Raw genomic sequence first — 14,577 nt, 5'->3', positions numbered from 1 at the left:
GGTGCCGCGGCGTCGGCGCCCCCCAGGAGAGCCCCTTTTCGCCCGAAGTCCGCGGGAACCAGGCGGGGCCCGGAGGCCCCCGGGAAATGGGGCTCTGGCCCTCGGTGCCGCGGAGGCGCCGGAGGGACTGGGGCAGGCGGCAGGGGCGGGGCGGGGCGGGAGCGGCTGGGGGCGGGGGCAGAGGCCCGCGGGGAGGAGCCGGGAGGAGTGCAGGGGCCTAGAGGGCAACGCGAAAACTATGTGAGGCTGGCGGCCGGCGGGGAGGCGGCGGGTGTGGACTGGCCGGAGAAGAGCCCCGTTCCCGGAGCAGTCCGACGAGGCGGCTTAGGGGGCAGACAGACAGACTGCAGGGAGGGCCAGCATGCCCCCACTGCTGCACCCCGCCCTGCCGCTGCTCCTGGGCGCCACGCTGACCTTCCGGGCGCTCCGGCGCGCGCTCAGCCGCCTGCCCCTGCCCGCGCACGTGCGCGCCGACCCCCTGCGCACCTGGCGCTGGCACAACCTGCTCGTCTCCTTCGCGCACTCCATTGTGTCCGGGGTCTGGGCGCTGATGTGGTGAGTGAGGGACTGGGGGAGTGAAGGTGGGTGGCTGGGGGATCCCACGTTTCTCTCCGCATCACTCTCTGGCATGCTCAGACCTTGCAGTCTCACCTGATTCCGTTTGGAAAGCTCTCGAACTAGGAGTGGCAGAGGTCCCAGGGAGGGGGGGAAAGCTCATCTGGGAACCGGGAGACACCTGGGTTTCAGCCAAGCCTCTCCTCACTTTCCACAAAACCAATAGCGCGAGCCCAGATTCCCCGGGGACTGGGAGGGGTAATGGGGGAGTAGAGGGTCCTTGGGGATGCGGAGATGTTGAGAGACTACTGCCTGCCTTCTTCCCTCCCAGTCTGTGGCAGACCCCCGAGATGCTGGTGGAGATTGAGACGGCATGGTCGCTTTCTGGCTATTTGCTCGCTTGCTTCTCCGCAGGTAGGTCTTGCCCAGGAAATAAGTAGGTGCGGGAACAGGGAGCTTTTTGTTCAGTTCCTTTGACCTTTTCCCATCCCCCCCGCTAGGGTATTTCATTCACGACACGGTGGACATCGTGGTTAGTCGTCAGACACGAGCTTCTTGGGAATACCTCGTTCATCACCTCATGGTAAATGAGAAGCAGGGGATGTGGTGTAGGCCTGGTGCTAGCAACCTGGTCTCAGCCCTTTCTGAACCTGGGAGGTGAAGACCGTCTTTCTTAAGCCCATTTCCAACCCGTGTCCTACATCTCATGCCAGGACACTGAAGGTTGGCGGTTTCTGTGCCCTTGGTGAGTTAATTTTTGAGGCCAGCAATCCGTGGACTTACCTATTACCTCCTTGAACAGACTGGAAACCCCACCCAGAACCAGAATCTGTGGGCATGGGTCAAAATGTAATCATGCTGAAATCCACCTTAAGCTATAATTCAGAAGGAAGCCAGTAAGGATGGATTTCCCAGCCGTCATTCCCACCAGCTTTCAGGAAAGCCATGGTATCTGGGTTCCCTAACACGTTATCTCCCTTGCCTTCTAGGCTCTGGGTGCCTTCTTTTCAGGCATCTTTTTGAACAGTTTTGTCGGCGGGGGAGTCCTAACGTTGCTGGTAGAGGTCAGCAACATCTTCCTCACCATCCGCATGATGATGAAGATAAACAATGCCCAGCATCTCCTCCTGTACCGGGTCAACAAGTATGTCAACTTGGTCATGTACTTTGTCTTCCGCCTGGCCCCTCAGGCCTACCTCACCCACTTCTTCCTGCGTTATTTGGGCCAGAGGACCCTGGGCACCTTTCTGCTGGGTAACCTGCTCATGCTGGACATCATGATCCTCATCTACTTTTCTCGCCTTCTCCGCTCAGACTTCTGCCCTGAGCGTGTCCCCAGCCAGCAACACAAAGACAAGTTTTTGACAGAGTGACAGGCCCAGAGCTTGCAACTTGTGGCCAGAAGAGCAAACATAGCCAAGAACAGCCTCACACATACGAGAATTAGCCTCAGGCCTGGGGCATCCTCTGCACCTACTATTGAAAATGCTAATGAAAGCACTCCTCTGAAGTCCTTGTCCTTTCTTGGGCAAGGGGTGAGGGAAGCAGACCAACCGGTTGGACATGGTAGTTGGGTGTGGGGACAGGTGCTATGAAAGCCAGCCAGTCCACACTGCCCTGAAGTGGATGCTAATGAGAACTTTGTGTACTGGTTTCCTACAAAGCCCCTTCCAGATAAAAGGAGGGATTCTTGTTTGTTCTCTTACCCCCATGATGGTGGCAAATTGTAGTTGTCCTAGGATGACGAACTCCAATCTGGTAACAAATACCTGAGCTCCCACTGCCAGGATTAACAAGCGTGGGGAAGTAATAATGCAGAGTGTTCCAACAGGGTAAGTAGACCAAAGTCTTGCCCAGCCCCTGTTAACTTAAGTGTGTGTATACCATAGTATGGCCTCCCCCAAAGCCCAACCAGAAATCAACGAAGAAACACAAATGGTGAAAAGATTTATATTTAGATTTAGCCAGCTGGACTCAGTTTAGATGATTCCAATCTGAAAAACAAAAGGGGAGCTTTGTTACTGGGAGCTGAAATGTGAAGATTAAGCTGGAATGTCATGGTTAAAAAGCAAAATGAGACGAGGGTAGAGCCTATTAAGGATAGGGGTGCAGTGAGTTCATCAGCAAAGGTCAGGTTTTGGTCACTAGCAGACACATCACTTAGACCCAGGTGGTAGATGAGTTCATAGCAAAGGAAACTTACTTTGTTGGCAACATCCAAAGCATCATAGTCAGGAGCCAGTCGAACATATGCCTTCTTCTCTCCATCAGGTCTAGGATAAAGGAAGTCTTAATTCCTCCTACCCTCACTGCCCCCAAGCCCTCCCTTTTCCCCCTAGTCTTTCTGGCACATCAGTGGTTCCTTTGTTCATGTCATTCTTTCCCAAATAGTGACTTTTCCATCATTTCCACAGGAGACTAGGGATGCCATCAAACCACAAATGAAGCCAACTCCCCTTTGTGGGGAACACCACAGAACATTTTAAGGCGTAAGTCCAGGTAATCTGACATAAGTGTGTCTTACTCTAAGGCCTGCCTGTCTAGAGGTGTACGGAATCAAGAAAATGAACACCAACACCATACATCAAGTCCTAGAGGCAGGAGGGCTAATGTGTCCTCAGAAGGCTGTTTATTAGATACAAAGGACTAGAATTACAGCAGAAGCTGTTCATTTCTTAAGGCTCACACCCTGTGAAACCTACTTCTGACTCCATGCAGGTTTCCTGGCTCCTGACCGAGGCCCTACTCACCTGATCAAGGTGTTGACCTTGGCCACGTCAATGTCATAGAGCTTCTTCACAGCCTGTTTGATCTGGTGCTTATTGGCCTTGACATCCACAATGAACACAAGCGTGTTGTTGTCTTCTATTTTCTTCATGGCTGACTCAGTAGTCAGGGGGAACTTGATGATGGCATAGTGATCAAGCCTGGGGAAGAGGCAAAATGGTATCGCCTGGGTCCGATAAAAGAAAGGATAGGCCCCCTTTTAGAGCCCAAAGCCAAAAGAGCCCAGGTGCATCAGACCATGAAGTAGCAATCATTTTTGTCAGACTTTGGTCGCTAAACAGTGTCATCATCTGCACCTTAAACTTCGGGACCTAGGAGCAGAAACCTGTGCACTTTCTTCCCCTTGAAGGGCTTTATCTTTTAAAAAATTTTATTTATTAGAGAGAGCACACAAGCGCACACGCAAGAGCAAGGTAAAGGGAAGAGGGAGAAGCGGACTCCCCACTGAGCAGGGAGCCTGCTGTGGGGCTCGATTCCAGGTCTCTGGGATCATGACCTGAGCCAAACAGACTGAAGTACTTGCATCGTACAAAGTGATTTAAAGATCATCTCTGAGTTCCAAACCCCCTTCATTCTTTGACTTCAACATTTTTTAAAAAAAAGATTTATTTGGGGCGCCTGGGTGGCTCAGTCGTTAAGCGTCTGCCTTCGGCTCAGGTCATGATCCTGGGGTCCTGGGATCGAGCCCCGCATCGGGCTTCCTGCTGGGCGGGAGGCCTGCTTCTCCCTCTCCCACTCCCCCTGCTGTGTTCCCTCTCTTGCTGTCTCTGTCTCTGTCAAATAAATAAATAAAATCTTTAAAAAAAAAAAATATTTATTTGACAAAGAGACAGCGAGAGAGGGAACACATGCAGGGGGAGTGGGAAAGGGAGAAGCAGGCTTCCTGCTGTGCAGGGAGCCGAAGACGCTTAACGACTGAGCCACCCAGGCGCCCCAACATTTTTAAAGATTTGTCAGAAAAAGAGAGAGCACAAGCAAGGGGAGCTGCAGGCAGAGGGAGAAGCAGACTCCCTGTCGAGCAAGGAGCCCGATGTGGGACTCGATCCCAGAACCCTGCGATCAAGACCTAACCGACTGAGCCACCCAGGCGTCCCTTGACTTCAACATTTTGAAGGGCAAACTTCTGGAAGAAATTTGAGACTTCAGAGGTTAAACAACTTACTTCAAAAGCATAAAGCTAGACTACAGAATCTTTTTTTTTAAGATTTTATTTATTTGACAGAGAGACTGAGAGAGAGAGCACATGAGAGGGGGGAGGGTCAGAGGGAGAAGCAGACTCCCTGCCGAGCAGGGAGCCCGATGCGGGACTCGATCCCGCGACTCCAGGATCATGACCTGAGCCGAAGGCAGTCGCTTAACCGACTGAACCACCCAGGCGCCCTAGACTACAGAATCTTAAAACCCAGGGTAGAGTTCCAAAGAATGCTGGTGCTTCACTATGAGATTTAATAGACATTTCTGCCCCCATTGGTTGCTGAAAACTGGTTTTGAGGGCCACTGATTGAGAGCAACTTTTATTTACAGTTCAAATTAAACTTACAGTGGCTTGACCACACCCACCACGTAGCTTTCCCCCTGAAATTTAGAAAAACAAGTCTCTGTTCACGTGGACGCTACATGCCTATCTTAAAGCTAGACATCAGGTCTCAACCTCTCCTGACACTAAATCCCAGGTCCAAATGGGGGTAAAAAGTGGTTTCCTCCCTGGACACATCCCACTCTCCTTGTCTTTTTCTTAAGAAGCAGTGGGAAGTGGCAGTTACTACTATTGCTCTGATCTGTGGCCCCCCTTAGGTCGGTTTTATTACTACTAGTGTGGCACCAAAACACTCAAGACCCTAAACCTTTTGCCCATTTCCCCCTATTTCTTTGAGTGTAAAGACTTGAGAGTAAACAAGAAGAACCTTTTATACACTGTTGCAGGCCTTCTCTGTCCAATACATATTAATAAGTGTCCTTATCAATCTAGAATCATCCCACACTGTCGCCCTCAAGGACTATTCCCTACAGCAATAGGTGCAATGAATAACTAAACCTGAACTCCAAAACAAACAAAAAAAAAACCCAAACATTTAAACAAAGTACTACTTTACAACTCCAAGAAAGCAGAATTTAAAACCCTGACCATATATGAAGCAATTAACCTAACAATTAACCTTAATAGACACTGAGCTGTTTTAAACAATTCCTGCCAATGTTGTAAAAACATCTCTTGTTCTTAAATAGGGCATTAACAATCTTTTTCACACTCCCCTTAGAGACGCACACTAGGTACCAATATGTATTTGAGAAATCATGCTGTAGGTTTGGTAAATTTCCAAATTACCCAACATCTTTTCATGGGAAAGGACAGTACTGACTTGTTTCTCCTGGGGGCGCTCTTTCGAGGATATTTGGGCTGCCTCCGCAGACGCAGTGTCTTGGGTCGTCGGAATGTAGGTGACGTGCGGATCTTCTTTTTTTTGTGACTGTGGACGCCTTTCAGCACCGCTTTCTTGGCCTTCAAAGCCTTTGCTTTGGCTTCGGCTTTGGGAGGGGCAGGGGCTGAGAGAAAGAAAGAAAATGAGGGCACGGGACTCAGAAACCAATCACTTCCGTCCTCAAAACCCCTAACGGGCGCTCCACCCCACACGTGCATCAGTGGTTCCTTTGAAGACATCACAAGTCTCAGGTTAAAATTTTTCCATCATATGCACGATACCGGGGCGAACTCAGAGAGTAACTTCAGGAATACGACGAAGAAAAAAAGGAACTAGCAATGATTCAACGCTTGATACTTGACAAGATGTGTGCTAGTGGTTTTAGCTACCTATACAGCTCTAACACGAAAAAAAAAAAAAGGAAAGAAACTAAGCTAAGAACTATAATTTTTTTTTAAAGGCTTATTTTTTATTAGAGAGAGAGTACAAACAGGGGGGGCGGCAGGCAGAGGGAGAGGGAGAAGCAGGCTCCCCACCGAGCAAGGAGCCCAATGCGGGGCTCGATTCCAGGACCCCGGGATCATGACCTGAGCCGAAGGCAGACGCTTAACCGTCTGAGCCACCCAGGCGCCCTGAGGACTCTAATTCTTTACAGGTCTGGAGACATGGAGCTCCGGCCTGTGGATGCGTATAGTTCCCCAAAGCCAACAGTCTGGCGGCCCCCAACAGGTGGTGCCGGCCGGGCTTGCCTCCCCAAACCTCCTCATAGGAACCGAGCCCATGCGGCCGGGCCCACGCGCATCGCAGCGTGCCGGAATGCGAGAAACAGCTCCGGAGTAGACACCCCAAGGCTTAGCCCAGCTCTCCTCCCAGTTCGTTCACTCCAAGGGGATCCCACGCCAACTAGCTGTGGTACTCTCCCCAGCCCCAGCACAAACCTTCTTTCTTAGTCTTCGGCGCCATCTTCGTAAAAGGGATTTCCAAGGCTCGTTTCCAGGGGCTTATAGAGCAGAGTCTCACTGAAGACTCGCGATGTTTTTTATTTAAAGCTGATTGGATATCCTGTAGCGCGGCGCCCTCTGGGAATGGTAGTTAGGTTTTATTTCCTCGCGAGAGTGATTAAGCATGCTCCACCTCTTCCCTCAGAAGAATCTAAAGCTTCTTGGGGGTTGTAGGTTTTTTTGAGACACGTGTTTATTTGCTGCGGCTGGTGGATGTGGACGGTGTAGCTAGCTGCTGCTGGCATCTCGTCCTGAGCCCTTCCCATCTTGAGGAAAGAGTATTGCAGTTCCAGGAGACAGTAACACTGAAAACTGGACTGAGTATAATTAGGTTGACTCAGGGAGAGTGAAGCAAAGCTCTAGAATGTTAGAGCAGAAATTGTCTGGTCCAGGGGCGCCTGGGTGGCTCAGTCAGTTAAGCGCTATCTTTGGCTCAGGTCATGATTTCCGAGTTCTTGGATCGAGCCCTGCATCGGGCTCCCTCCCCAGCGGGGAGGCTGCTTTTCCCTCTTGCTCTGCCCTTCCCCCCACTTATGCTCGCTCGCTCTCTCAAAAAGAAAGAAAGAACTTTAGGGCGCCTGGGTGGCTCAGTCGTTAAGCGTCTGCCTTCAGCTCAGGTCATGATCCCGGGGTCCTGGGATCGAGTCCCACATCGGGCTCCCTGCTCTGCGGGAAGCCTGCTTCTCCCTCTCCCACTCCCCCTGCTTGTGTTCCTGCTCTTGCTATGTCTCTCTCTGTCAAAAAAATAAATAAAATCTTTAAAAAAAAAAAAGAAAGAAAGAAAGAAAACTTTAGGAAATTATCTGGTCCAAGTCCCTCTAACAACTTCCGTGGAAATTTAGTCCAGAGTGGGGATGTGGCTTATCAATAACACAGGGATTTGGTGGCAGAAAAAGTCGAGTCAGGCAGAGGGGAGGAGAAAAGTATCGTAGAAGGTGGTCACATCTACCCCTCTTTACCTGTGACTGTCAGATTTCGTGCGTTTTCCCCATAATACTCTTGAAACGACCAATAGTCCAAACACCCGGGGTACAAATTTCTCTAGGGCTCACTAGTTCTTGTGAATAATTTCATTCACAGTCCCCTCCCCCCTTTTATTTTTCCCCCAAAGATTTTATTTATTTATTCATGAGAGACAGAAAGAGAGAGGCAGAGGGAGAAGCAGGCTCCCAAGGAGCAGGGAGCCCGATGCAGGACTCGATCCCAGGACCCTGGGATCATGACCTGAGCTGAAGGCAGACGCTTAACCAACTGAGCCACCCAGGTGCCCCACAGTCCCCTCCCTTTAAGTAGTCTTCCCTTCCCTGCTCCAGTCCATGTTTGCATCCTCGAATTCGGTTCCAGACACAGAACAAGTAAAGCTTAGGTTTGCTTCTCTGAAGGTCTGTGTCTATCCCACCTCCACCCTACACTTTCTATCTTCCTCCTCCCTTCTTTCGAATCAGATCTCCCCTTTGATGGTGAGAATTATTGTGTGCTACACTGCTCTCCTATCCTGCAGAACTGCAAAATGGAAAAGTTATCCTTGGGGGTAAGATTCCAATGGGATCAGACAGAACGCTGGTACCAGAGCGGAGTCCCCTAGTCCCAGAGCCGCGACCTACCTAAAGGGCGAAGTTTCAGGTCCACCTAGCCCTTCTTTAGACTCCATTGAGGGAGGCAGGTTCGTCTTCAGCCTCCCACCCCTTGGCCTACACGGGAGCCTTGAAGGAAGACACCCCAGACTGGACGTCTCTTTCCTCGGTGGGCATCCCATTCCGACCCTGGCATCCCCTGTCGGCTTCCCCCACCCCACCCCATCCCGGGCAGAAGGGCGAGCGGGGGCAGACTCTATGAGTCACGTTCTGGGTCTGGAGTTGAGGGAAGCGCCGCCTCTCCTTGGGCCCCTTCTCTCCTCCTTTCCCCTCCCCGCCGGTTCCTGGCCCAGCCAGATACTGCGCAGCAATCACCGATTCTCCATCACCAATTTGACTGGGTAAGGGTCCCCTTGGAGCCGGAGGCCGGCCCAGAGGCGCAGGGGAGAGCGACCTGGGGGACTTCGATCTGGGCGGGTTCCAGCCTGGGTGGAGGCGGTCCTGGTGCCCGTGAGGCGTCTGGCAGGGTACCCAGAGCTGGGGCAGCGCCGTGGGGAGGAGAGGAGGGGGAGGCTGGGACAGGCTGCGAGGCCCGGAGCTACCGGGAGAGGGGCAGGGGGCGGCCCTTCTCCAGGAATTTCCGGGGATCATGTTACAGCGCTCGCGAAGGGAGAGCGGAGTGGGACGCCGGGCCCTGCAGCGGACTGGGCCCCTGGCCCCCTCCTCCAGCAGGCCGCGGGCCTTGCAGCGCCATCCCTGCCCACACTGACCCCGTGCGGCGGGGCCGCTCCGCGCCCCCGGGCGGCTCTGTTATGGTAGGACCGCCTCAACCCCGAGCTGTCGTCGGGTCACCGCGGCCCCGAGTCATTGTAGGAACTATCCGGCCCCGAGTTATTGTGGGGTCTGCGCGGGCCCGGGCCCCCCCGGACGGGACTCCCCGCCCCCATTTGGAGGCGGAGGAGTCTCCCCGCCCCCGAGTCGTCGTCGGGACGACTCGGGCCCGGGTGATTGTGGGTTCGCCCCGGCCCCGGATGATCGTCTCATCCCCGTGGCCTGCTGTGGTCGTAGCGTCCCCGAGGCCGCGGGCTCCCGTAGGCTCCCCGTGGCCCAGAGTTATAGTCGGGACACCCCGGTCGCGGGTGATTGTCGGGTCTCCACGGGCCCGGGTCGCTGGGGCGGATCAGGCCCCCGCGCCTTCTCGGGGCTCCCCGCAAGGCCGCAGGCGAGATGAACATTCTGGCGCCGGTGCGGAGGGACCGCGTCCTGGCGGAGCTGCCCCAGGTAGGCGCCAGGGCCACGTCGGGCTTCTGGCTGCGGTGGGGTGTGGGCGGGGAGGAGGCGGCACCAGATCAGTTAGAGGCTTGGGCCCAGCGCTGCCGCCCAGCTAGGTCTGCTGCTTCTGGGTGGTCCCCTACCCCCGCCCGGGGCAGCTTGGCTGCGGGACGTGGGCCAGGAGTGGGTGAGTCCCATTCTCTTCTATCCCTCAGTGCCTGAGGAAGGAGGCCGCTTTGCACGTGCACAAAGACTTCCACCCCCGCGTCACCTGCGCCTGCCAGGAGCACCGGACAGGCACCGTGGGGTGAGCTAGACATCCTTAACAAAGAAAGGAAGTCTCAATCAAAGCTAGGGTATACACGCACCCCCTGGGGCTCCGTTTCAGCCTCTACCAGTTATATGGTAATTCCCCCATTTTTACACCCATGTGTTCTCCCTTTTCTTCCCAGCAAGGTTGTGATGAGTCCTATGAAATGGGGTGGGGTAGAGAGACGGCAGTTCACTTCCTGACACAGAGAGGGTACCCAACAGGAGAGGGTGGTCACCAGCTCACCTTCCCACATACCACCCATTTGAGCCCCAGGGCAGGGAGCTGTGCCTGTAGGGATGTGTCCCATTATGGGTGAAAGAAGGTAATACTGATAACATTGGCGTGCCATTAACGGAGCGTTTACTGTGTGCCAGGCAGTGTGTTGGTTACTATTATTGTCTTTTATTAAATGGAAAACACCATCACTTTTAAGATGTATCCTGATTTCAGAGATGTTTAAAATGTGTGTGGGGGGAGTGAATATCTTAGAATATAAGACATTTATCTCATTTTAACCTTCACAACAGGGGTGCCTGGGTGGCTCAGTCGTTAAGCGTCTGCCTTCGGCTCGGGTCATGATCCCAGGGTCCTGGGATCGAGCCCCACATCGGGCTCCCTGCTCTGTGGAAAGCCTGCTTCTCCCTCTCCCACTCCCCCTGCTTGTGTTCCGTCTCTCACTGTGTCTCTCTCTGTCAAATAAATAAATAAAATCTTAAAAAAAAAAAAAAAACTTCACAACAACCCAATAGAGTATATACTAAATCTCCACTTAACAAATGTTGAAACTGAGGCTCAGAGAAGCTAAGTAACTTGTCCTAAATCACACAGCTAGTAGATGTAAGAACTGGGATTCAAATTCCTGTCTCTCTGATGTTGAACCACAAAACACTCTTCTGGAAGCATATGTGTCCAGGCAAGCTGCCTGGGAGGCCTCGTGTCTATGGTAACCTCAGCCTTGGTGCAGCTAACTTTATAGACTTAGTAGGGAACATTGAGACTCCCTAGGTTGTAAGAGCTAGTGCTCACGCCTCCTTCCCCCTTTTGTGTCCTACAGATTTAAGATCTCCAAAGTCATTGTGGTGGGGGATCTGTCAGTGGGGAAGACTTGTCTCATTAATAGGTAAGAAGGTGCTCTAGTTGAGCTGGATTGGGCCGGGAAGGGTTTGGCCAGACCTAGCCAGGTGGGCTGGGCTCAGGGCCAGAGCATCTGGTGCTCCCTCAGGTTCTGCAAAGATACTTTTGATAAGAATTACAAGGCTACCATTGGAGTGGACTTTGAGATGGAACGATTTGAGGTGTTGGGTGTCCCCTTCAGTCTGCAGCTGTGAGTGCCTCCTCCACACCTCCCAGCCATTCCTTCCCCCAGCACCTGAACCCCACCTCATGCCCCCCTCCCACATACCTGTGTTGTACCCCCTCCTTCCTCCCAGCTGGGATACCGCTGGACAGGAGAGGTTCAAGTGCATTGCATCAACCTATTACCGAGGGGCTCAAGGTAAGGGCCTCGGTGAAGTGGGGCAGGCGGGTGTTCCTGGTCTCTAATCTAGGGCTGGGGGGATTTGGGAAATGAGCTGGTAATGTCAGTTGTCTCTGCCGCTTTTCCAGCCATCATCATTGTCTTCAACCTGAATGATGTGGCCTCCTTGGAACATACCAAGTATGTGGGGATGCTGAGCTACGATGGGGGCTCCGGGAAGAGAGGGTTCAGAAAAGAGAGGTGGTCAGGAGCATTAGTAGGGAAGGAAAAGAATGCATCGAGGACCAGAGAGAGTGTGATGGGCATATGAGTGCCACCGGGAGGAGCCTCTCCAAGCTCACTCATCCTTGATTGTCTACCCTCTGTGGCAGACAATGGCTCGCTGATGCACTCAAGGAGAATGACCCGTCCAGTGTGCTTCTCTTCCTTGTGGGTTCCAAGAAGGACTTGAGTGTGAGTGTGTCAGTAGGGGAGGGGCGGCTTCCAGCCCAGTCAGGGGACCCCGCCCCCCTCCTTGCCATCTGACTCTGACCTTCCCTCAGACTCCTGCTCAGTATGTGCTGATGGAGAAAGATGCACTCAAGGTGGCCCAAGAGATGAAGGCTGAGTACTGGGCGGTCTCTTCTCTCACTGGTGAGTCAGAGGCTTCAGGTCCTCTGCTGTGGTGTTCCTGTCCACCTGGCCTCTCATTCCTGCCCTTTCAGCTGTGCCCAGTGACTTGAGGCCTGGAACGGCCCCTGAGCACGCATCTGCCCCATGCGTCAGGTGAAAATGTCCGGGAATTCTTCTTCCGTGTGGCGGCGCTGACCTTTGAAGCCAACGTGCTGGCTGAGCTGGAGAAATCGGGGGCCCGGCGCATTGGGGATGTTGTCCGTGAGTGTTTGCCTGGATGGGGTGGCAGAGAGCGCGGGGAACCCCTGATCCCTGCTTCACATATTTCCCGGCCTTCTTCAGGCATCCATAGTGAGGACAGCAACCTCTACCTAACTGCCAGCAAGAAGAAGCCCACGTGTTGCCCGTGAGCGGTAAGGGGGCTGTCCAGAGCCTGCCCAGCCCTGGTGCACTGTGCCACCTTGACTGCCTAGAGCTCGACCCTGGACATTTGCACTGATTGTTTTTCCAGACCAAAGAGCTGCCCCTTGGTGGCAGTACCCCTGGAGGGGTAGCGGGGACCATGCTAGTTGCTCCCTGCCCCGGGCACCGTGCCAAAGACTAGATGTTTCCCCCCTCCTTTGGGGGGCTCTCCAGGGTGCCCAGCAGTGGGGAGGTAATCCCTGCTGCTTTTGCTTAGCCTGCTGGGCCCTTTTGAGTATGAGGATGCTTAATGATCCCAGCCTCACACTGTGCCTTATGTATTAAAATCTCTGTTATTAGCAGTTTGGGGACTGGAGTCCTTTGTTGGGGATGAGGGATGAGGAATGGGCAGGGCTGGATGGCTATCTTGGGACTGGAGCTTCCTGCTGGATTCTGGCCATCCCTGGCCCCTGGGCAGGATCTAGACAGGCTGGGAGCTCAGGAACCACATTTTGGAGGGCTGTACTGGACTCTAAGTGGTTGGCTTTCAGAGCTCTTTCCTTTGGTTCCTCATCCCCAACTGTGTCCCCCCTACTTGGTGCTTATTCCCAAATTTCTACCACTGGATAATTGTTTTCTTTTTTTCACCCCCTTCCTGCTTTCCCTTTAAAAAAATACTTCTCTGAGGAGAACACAGTAAGAAGTGATCGAGTTTTGGATGCTCTTTGGATTGATCAGAAGGCCCAGGGCGGGTATGGGTTTGGCTCTTACTCAGAAGATATGTTACCTAGGGATGCCTGGTGGCTCAGTTGGTTAAGCATCTGCCTTCAGTTCAGGTCATGATCCCAGGGTCCTGGGATCAAGTCCTGCATCGGGCTTCTTGCTTGGTGGGGAGACTGCTTCTCCCTCTGCCTGGTGCTCCCCCTGCTTCTGCTTGCTTGCTTGCTGTCTCTCCCTCTGACAAATAAATAAATAAAGTCTTAAAAAAAAAAAAAAAGATGTGCTATCTAATATCTAACATTATTAGTGATATAAGCATAAATTTATGAGTAGTGTCTTTTTACATTTTAAAACCTGATTAACTAAATAAAACAAACAAACAGCATAGGGGCACCTGGCTGGCTCACTAGGTAGAGCATGTGACTCTTGATCTCACGGTCAAGAGTTCAAACCCCATGTTAGGTAGGCCTAGAGCTTACTTTAAAAAAGAAAAAAAGAAAAAGAAGAGAAAAAACCAGCATACCTTTTTCCCTCTTCAAAAAGAAAAAGACATGCTCTGAGTCAGGAGGTCCCCCATTTGAGTCCTCACTGTTCATCTTCAATCACTTCTCACTGTGTTCTCCTCAGAGAAGTTTTATTTATTTATTTATTTATTTTCAAAGATTTATCCATTTATTTTAGAGAGAGAGAGTGAGTGCACATGCACAGGCAGTTAGAGGGGCAGAGGGAGAGGGAGAAGCAGACTCCCCACTGAGCAGGGAGCCCTACGCGGGGCTCGATCCCAGGACCCTGGGATCATGACTTGAGCTGAAGGCAGACGCTTAACCGACTAAGCTGAAATCAAGGGTCAGATGCTTAACCAAATGAGCCACCCAGGCGCCCCAAAGAGAAGTATTTTTTAAAGCGAAGTCAGGAAGGGGGTGAAAAAAAAGAAAACAATTATCCAGTGGTAAAAATTTGGGAATAAGCACTAAGTAGGAGGACACAATTGGGGATAAGGAACTAAAGGAAAGAGCTCTCAGACGCCCAGGCAAATAACTTATCCTCTGTGCCTCAGTTTCCTCATCTGTAAAATCAGGCTGATAATACTGATGAAGTTTCATGGATGAAATAAGGTAAAACACTAACACACACTGGAAGAGCTCAAAAACCTTAACCGTTGGGGCGCCTGGGTGGCTCAGTCGTTAAGCGTCTGCCTTTGGCTCGGGTCATGATCCCAGGTCCTGGGATCGAGCTCTGCATCGGGCTCCCTGCTCCGCGGGAAGCCTGCTTCTCCCTCTCCCACTCCCCCTGCTTGTGTTCCCTCTCTCGCTGTCTCTCTCTCTGTCAAATAAATAGATAAAATCTTTAAAAAAAAAAAAAACACAAAAAACCTTAACTATTATAACTGATTGGAGGGAAGAGTGGCGAAAAACCTGGCTCCCTGTCGACATCTGACCCAGAG

General features: G+C 52.3%; 3 protein-coding genes and 3 non-coding genes across 11 annotated transcripts; 2 read left to right on the top strand and 4 right to left on the bottom strand.

The window, feature by feature from the left end:
* Nucleotides 1-191: 191 nt before the first annotated feature.
* Nucleotides 192-2,055, top strand: TLCD1 (TLC domain containing 1). The gene is made up of 4 exons (XM_006731590.3): nucleotides 192-555; nucleotides 887-969; nucleotides 1,056-1,138; nucleotides 1,545-2,055. The coding sequence occupies exons 1-4, from the start codon at nucleotides 362-364 to the stop codon at nucleotides 1,926-1,928; spliced, it is 744 nt and encodes a 247-aa protein (XP_006731653.1). The 5' UTR covers nucleotides 192-361; the 3' UTR covers nucleotides 1,929-2,055.
* Nucleotides 2,056-2,486: 431 nt separating this feature from the next.
* Nucleotides 2,487-6,839, bottom strand: RPL23A (ribosomal protein L23a). The gene is made up of 5 exons (XM_006731589.3): nucleotides 6,701-6,839; nucleotides 5,703-5,886; nucleotides 3,306-3,482; nucleotides 2,759-2,828; nucleotides 2,487-2,549 (listed from the first exon to the last, which is right to left on the bottom strand). The coding sequence occupies exons 1-5, from the start codon at nucleotides 6,723-6,725 to the stop codon at nucleotides 2,535-2,537; spliced, it is 471 nt and encodes a 156-aa protein (XP_006731652.1). The 5' UTR covers nucleotides 6,726-6,839; the 3' UTR covers nucleotides 2,487-2,534.
* Nucleotides 2,903-2,967, bottom strand: LOC115940349 (small nucleolar RNA SNORD42). The gene has a single exon (XR_004075120.1). It is a non-coding gene; the product is annotated as a small nucleolar RNA SNORD42 (small nucleolar RNA).
* Nucleotides 3,568-3,639, bottom strand: LOC115940345 (small nucleolar RNA Z17). The gene has a single exon (XR_004075117.1). It is a non-coding gene; the product is annotated as a small nucleolar RNA Z17 (small nucleolar RNA).
* LOC115940348 (small nucleolar RNA SNORD42) lies at nucleotides 5,975-6,038 on the bottom strand. Its single transcript, XR_004075119.1, has one exon. It is a non-coding gene; the product is annotated as a small nucleolar RNA SNORD42 (small nucleolar RNA).
* Nucleotides 6,840-8,580: 1,741 nt separating the features above from the next.
* Nucleotides 8,581-12,775, top strand: RAB34 (RAB34, member RAS oncogene family). 6 transcript variants are annotated; one of them, XM_081805447.1, is made up of 11 exons: nucleotides 8,581-8,738; nucleotides 9,522-9,618; nucleotides 9,825-9,916; nucleotides 10,977-11,042; nucleotides 11,145-11,246; nucleotides 11,353-11,417; nucleotides 11,528-11,579; nucleotides 11,771-11,852; nucleotides 11,942-12,032; nucleotides 12,165-12,272; nucleotides 12,354-12,775. In XM_081805447.1, the coding sequence occupies exons 1-11, from the start codon at nucleotides 8,596-8,598 to the stop codon at nucleotides 12,419-12,421; spliced, it is 966 nt and encodes a 321-aa protein (XP_081661573.1). In that variant the 5' UTR covers nucleotides 8,581-8,595; the 3' UTR covers nucleotides 12,422-12,775. The 6 variants fall into 6 exon arrangements, 3 of the variants coding, with proteins under 3 accessions (XP_081661573.1, XP_081661571.1, XP_081661572.1); XM_081805445.1 differs by lacking the exon at nucleotides 8,581-8,738 and having other exon boundaries at nucleotides 9,424-9,618; XM_081805446.1 differs by lacking the exons at nucleotides 8,581-8,738; nucleotides 11,145-11,246 and having other exon boundaries at nucleotides 9,424-9,618.
* The last annotated feature ends 1,802 nt before the right edge of the window (nucleotides 12,776-14,577 follow it).

Source organism: Leptonychotes weddellii, chromosome 15, assembly GCF_054177405.1.
Source record: "Leptonychotes weddellii isolate Sample4059 chromosome 15, ASM5417740v2, whole genome shotgun sequence".
Lineage (NCBI taxonomy): Eukaryota > Metazoa > Chordata > Mammalia > Carnivora > Phocidae > Leptonychotes > Leptonychotes weddellii.
This window is presented reverse-complemented; position numbering and strand designations above follow the sequence as displayed.